This window comes from Palaemon carinicauda, chromosome 17, assembly GCF_036898095.1.
Source record: "Palaemon carinicauda isolate YSFRI2023 chromosome 17, ASM3689809v2, whole genome shotgun sequence".
Taxonomy (NCBI): domain Eukaryota; kingdom Metazoa; phylum Arthropoda; class Malacostraca; order Decapoda; family Palaemonidae; genus Palaemon; species Palaemon carinicauda.
The window spans coordinates 48303104-48307596 of record NC_090741.1 but is presented as its reverse complement, the minus strand read 5'-3'; the positions used below and the strand labels follow the sequence as shown (position 1 = coordinate 48307596).

At 36.3% G+C, this 4493-nt stretch overlaps 1 protein-coding gene across 1 annotated transcript in view; it reads right to left on the bottom strand.

The window, feature by feature from the left end:
- The window catches only part of loaf (lost and found), a 148784-nt gene extending 144874 nt beyond the window's left edge, over nt 1-3910 (bottom strand). The window contains exon 1 of the mRNA XM_068390516.1: nt 3847-3910. Within this exon, the coding sequence (XP_068246617.1) occupies nt 3847-3910 (64 nt within the window). The remainder of the gene's footprint in view (nt 1-3846) is intronic.
- Between the last annotated feature and the right edge of the window lie 583 nt (nt 3911-4493).

Sequence of the window (4493 nt, the reverse complement as noted above, 5' to 3'; positions counted from 1 at the left end):
ATAACCGCCTTCTAACTTCTTTGGCGGAGGTAGCAAAACAGAAAGATAACTAGCGTCTATAAGCAAAAATACCAAGTATAAGAATATGGTGAGGAACAAATCGATATAAGATCTGGAACCACAAAGTTTAAAAAAAAAAAAAAAAAAGAGAGAGAGAGAGATCTGGATTGTGTCTGGAAACAAAACAAAGGGAGACAAAACCGTAATATAAAAGAGGAATAAATAATTGAGAAGAAATAAAAATATAACAGAAATGAACGAGGATACGGAGGAAAGAAAAGTGGAAACGTAGCAGGAATAAGAGAAGTTCTGGAAAGATCGAGGAATGATAAACAGAATGTCCAGAGAAAAGAAGAGGAGAAAGATAAGAATGAATCAGGGTCTGATAAGAAGGATATATATAGAAAACTTAAGAGAACCAAAATGGATGTCAACAAAAAACTGTAAGGACAAGAATGAAGTATTATTATTATTATTATTATTATTATTATTATTATATTATTATCATTATTAGCTAAGCTACAACTCTAGTTGGAAAAGCATGATGCTATAACCCCAAGGGCACCAACAGGGGAAAAATAGCCCAGTGAAGAAAGGAAAAAAGGAAAAATAAAATATTTTAAGAACAGTACTATTATTATTACTTGATAAGCTACAACCCTAGTTGGAAAAGCATGATGCTATAAGCCCAAGGGCACCAACAGAGGAAAATAACCTAGTGAGGAAAGGAAACAAGGAAAAATAAAATACTTTAGGAACAGTAGCATTAAAATAAACATCTCATATACAAACTATAAAAAACTTTAACAAACCAAGAGGAAGAGAAATTAGATAGAACAGTGTGCCCGAGTGTACCCTCAAGCAAGAGAACTCTAACCCAAGACAAGATAAATGACTTAAGTGTTAGTAGGAGCCCCAAAGGAAAGAGATGAACGATCTTGGCAGAGAGAGAGAGAGAGAGAGAGAGGAGAGAGAGAGAGAGAGAGATATGATCTCGCCCGAGTTTGTTTAGAAAGCAAATGATGGAGACAGGAAGAAACTCGGGTAAACAGGAGGAATTTCAATTATGGCGACGAAAAGGATCGCTCAAAGGAACAGAATTCTTGATGGGAAAAAAAGGCGTAAAAATAAGAATTGCGCGAAATGCGATGGGAAACGCTGTGACTGTCTGTCATAACAACACTGGAGTTAATGAAAAAAGTTTAATTGCAATTTTCCTTTTTTTTTTTTTTCTTACAGAAGAGGATGTCCTGAATAAACACACATAAGGATGTTTTTAAAGTGCTTGCGGGCAACGCCTCAGGAAGCAAGCAAAGTATGCTTTTTTGGTCGTGTGTGTGTGTGCGTGTGTACACATTTACATGCTGATACTGGAAAAAAATAGTGTGTGTGTACGTGTGTGTATACCTTAACATGCTGATACGGGAAAATCTAGTCGTGTGGCCAGAAACATAAATACATACATACATACAAATACACACGCAAGACACACACACAAACACACACACACACACACACACATATATATATATATATATATATGATAAGTTTTACAAATTTATACGTGTTTTTTCATAAGTATTCATAAAAGCCCATAAATTCCTCTTAATATCGGCTTCTCTCTGCCTCGGGACCAGAGACCCAAGGGGGAATCAACTTCATGATAATACCTTCTAGTCAGCCAGGGATTCGAACCCAGGCCAAAGAAACTATATAAACTATATATATACTGTATACTATATAACCGTGTGACCATCATTAGAATAAATGAAGGGGAAAATGTATAAGGAAGGTTCTTTCCTGTAAATTTAAGAAAATCTGAAATCAGTTACACTAAAAAAGAAAAATTACAATGAATTCTGATTGAAATAAAGATGAGGTCGAATAAATTTTCGTTTCTGATTGAGATAAATAATATACGATTTGGCCAAAACTAAACATTATGGCACATTGCTTTTAGATTAAAGTTAGCTTGGGTAAATAATATATTTCAAAGCTCCTCTCTCTCTCTCTCTCTCTCTCTCTCTCTCTCTCTCTCTCATACAAACACACACTAACAAAGGCATATGGTCAATAGTCTAAGTGTAAATAAAATATTTTGAATCTCTCTCTCTCTCTCTCTCTCTCTCTCTCTCTCTCTCTCTCACTAACAAAGCCATAGGGTCAATGATCTAAGTTCAAATCCAAATCAACTATCGATCTATCACAAAGGAATGTGGTTGATACATCAACAAATATACTCCTCTCTCTCTCTCTCTCTCTCTCTCTCTCTCCTCTCTCCTCCCTCTCTCTCTCTCTCCTCGAAAACTGGACAATCGAGCCTAGGTACCCACAACCGGCTCTATTAATGTCAAAAAGCCATTAGCGGGCGACGAATTCAAAGCAGGCCGCCTGCTAATTTAAAGCAAACGGCACATCGCAATGGCTGTTTAGTATGTAAAGAAGCAATCTACGAGAGAGAGAGAGAGAGAGAGAGAGAGAGAGAGAGAGAGAGAGATTCAAAATATTTCATTTACATTTAGACTATTGAAAATATGCCTTTTTATTATCATTATTACTATCCAAGCTACAACCCTAGTTGGAAAAGCAAGATCCTATAAGCCCAAGGGCTCCAACAGGGAAAATAGCCCGGTGAGGAAAAGAAATAAGGAAATAGATAAGCATGCGTATTTAGAATGTAAGGAAGCAGTCTACGAGAGAGAGAGAGAGAGAGAGAGAGAGAGAGAGATAGAGAGAGAGAGAGAGAGAGAGGAGAGAGAGAGATTCAAAATATTTTATTTACATTTAGACTATTGACCATAACCCTTTTATTATTATTATTACTATCCAAGCTACAACCCTAGTTGGAAAAGCAAGATCCTATAAGCCCAGGGCTCCAACAGGAAAAATAGCCGGTGAGGAAAAGAAATAAGGAAATAGAGAGCATGCGTATTTAGATGTAAGGAAGCAGTCTACGAGAGAGAGAGAGAGAGAGAGAGAGAGAGAGAGATAGAGAGAGAGAGAGAGAGAGAGAGAGAGAAAGTATATACAGCTAAAGTGAACATCATTTAAGCAGTATACGGGCTGAGGGAAATTGCTATTTAGTATGGAGAGAGACTTGAGTCATCTTCAACGTGTCTCGACTTGACAAGCAGCAATGAGAGAGAGAGAGAGAGAGAGAGAGAGAGAGACTTTGTCAATAATATACTTCACGCTCTTAGGAATCATGTTAAAAGTTCTCTTGCTTGAGGGTACATTCGGGCACACTATTCTATCTTATTTATCTTCCTCTTGTTTTGTTAAAGTTTTTATAGTTTATATAGGAAAATATATATTCTAATGTTGCTAAAGCTCTAGAACTATTTTATTTTTCCTTGATTCCTTTCCTCACTGGGCTATTTTCCCCGTTGGAGCCCCTGGGCTTATAGCATCCTGTTTTTCCAACTAGGGTTGTAGCTTAGCAATTACTAATAACAATAATAATAATAATAAAAGTAAATGATAACACGAGAGAGAGAGAGAGAGAGAGAGAGAGAGAGAGAGAGAGAGAGAGAAAATTCAGTATAACTGTCTTCTCCATTTCCGATTCTCCTGAAATAGACAATTTGAACTTTGCAAACCATGCAATTCCTTGCATATGTATTAGGTGCAATGTAACCCTGTGTAGTGATGTGTACTATGTATACTTTTGTATGTGTGAGTGTTTCTGTATCAAATCTATCATCAGAGGATGATTGAGCTCCGGGTAAAAAAAAAAAAAAAAAAAAAAAGCGTTTGTAGTCCACTGCAGGACAAAGGCCCCAGACGTGTCTTTATTCTCGTCTGGGGTTTGGCCAGTTTTCATTGCCTCGCTGGTGATATTTTTACCTGATTGCTCACAGCAAATCAACTTAGTATGGATGTCCCTGACTAGTACAGCTTTGCTGATCATGGTGATACTCAAACCCTTTATCCGCGTCAAGGTATAGCAGCCACTCGTGTGTGTGTATATATATGTATATATATATATATATATATATATGTGTGTGTGTGTATATATACTGTACAATATACAGTATATATACATATATATACATATATATATATATATATATATATAAATTCCTCATCTCCTCCTACGCCTATTGACGCGAAGAGCCTCGGTTAGATTTCACCAGTCATCTCTATCTTGAGCTTTGAATTCATTACTTAATCATTCATCATCTACTTCGCGCTTCATAGTCTTCAGCCATGTAGGCCTGGGTCTTCCAACTCTTCTAGTGCCTTGGGGAGCCTAGCTGAACGTTGGGGAAACTATATATATATACATATATATATATATATATATATATATTGCGTAAAATCTAAAATTGAAAGACCTAAAATTTTCACCCAAAAAAAAAAGGATGAACAGAATAAAAACACAAGCGTTAGAGAAAATACAAAATACAAAATACAAAATACACAAAGTCTGGACGAAATGTGAAATAGGAAATACTTTGACACGATCGGGTTACCCTTAACAGAAATTGCTC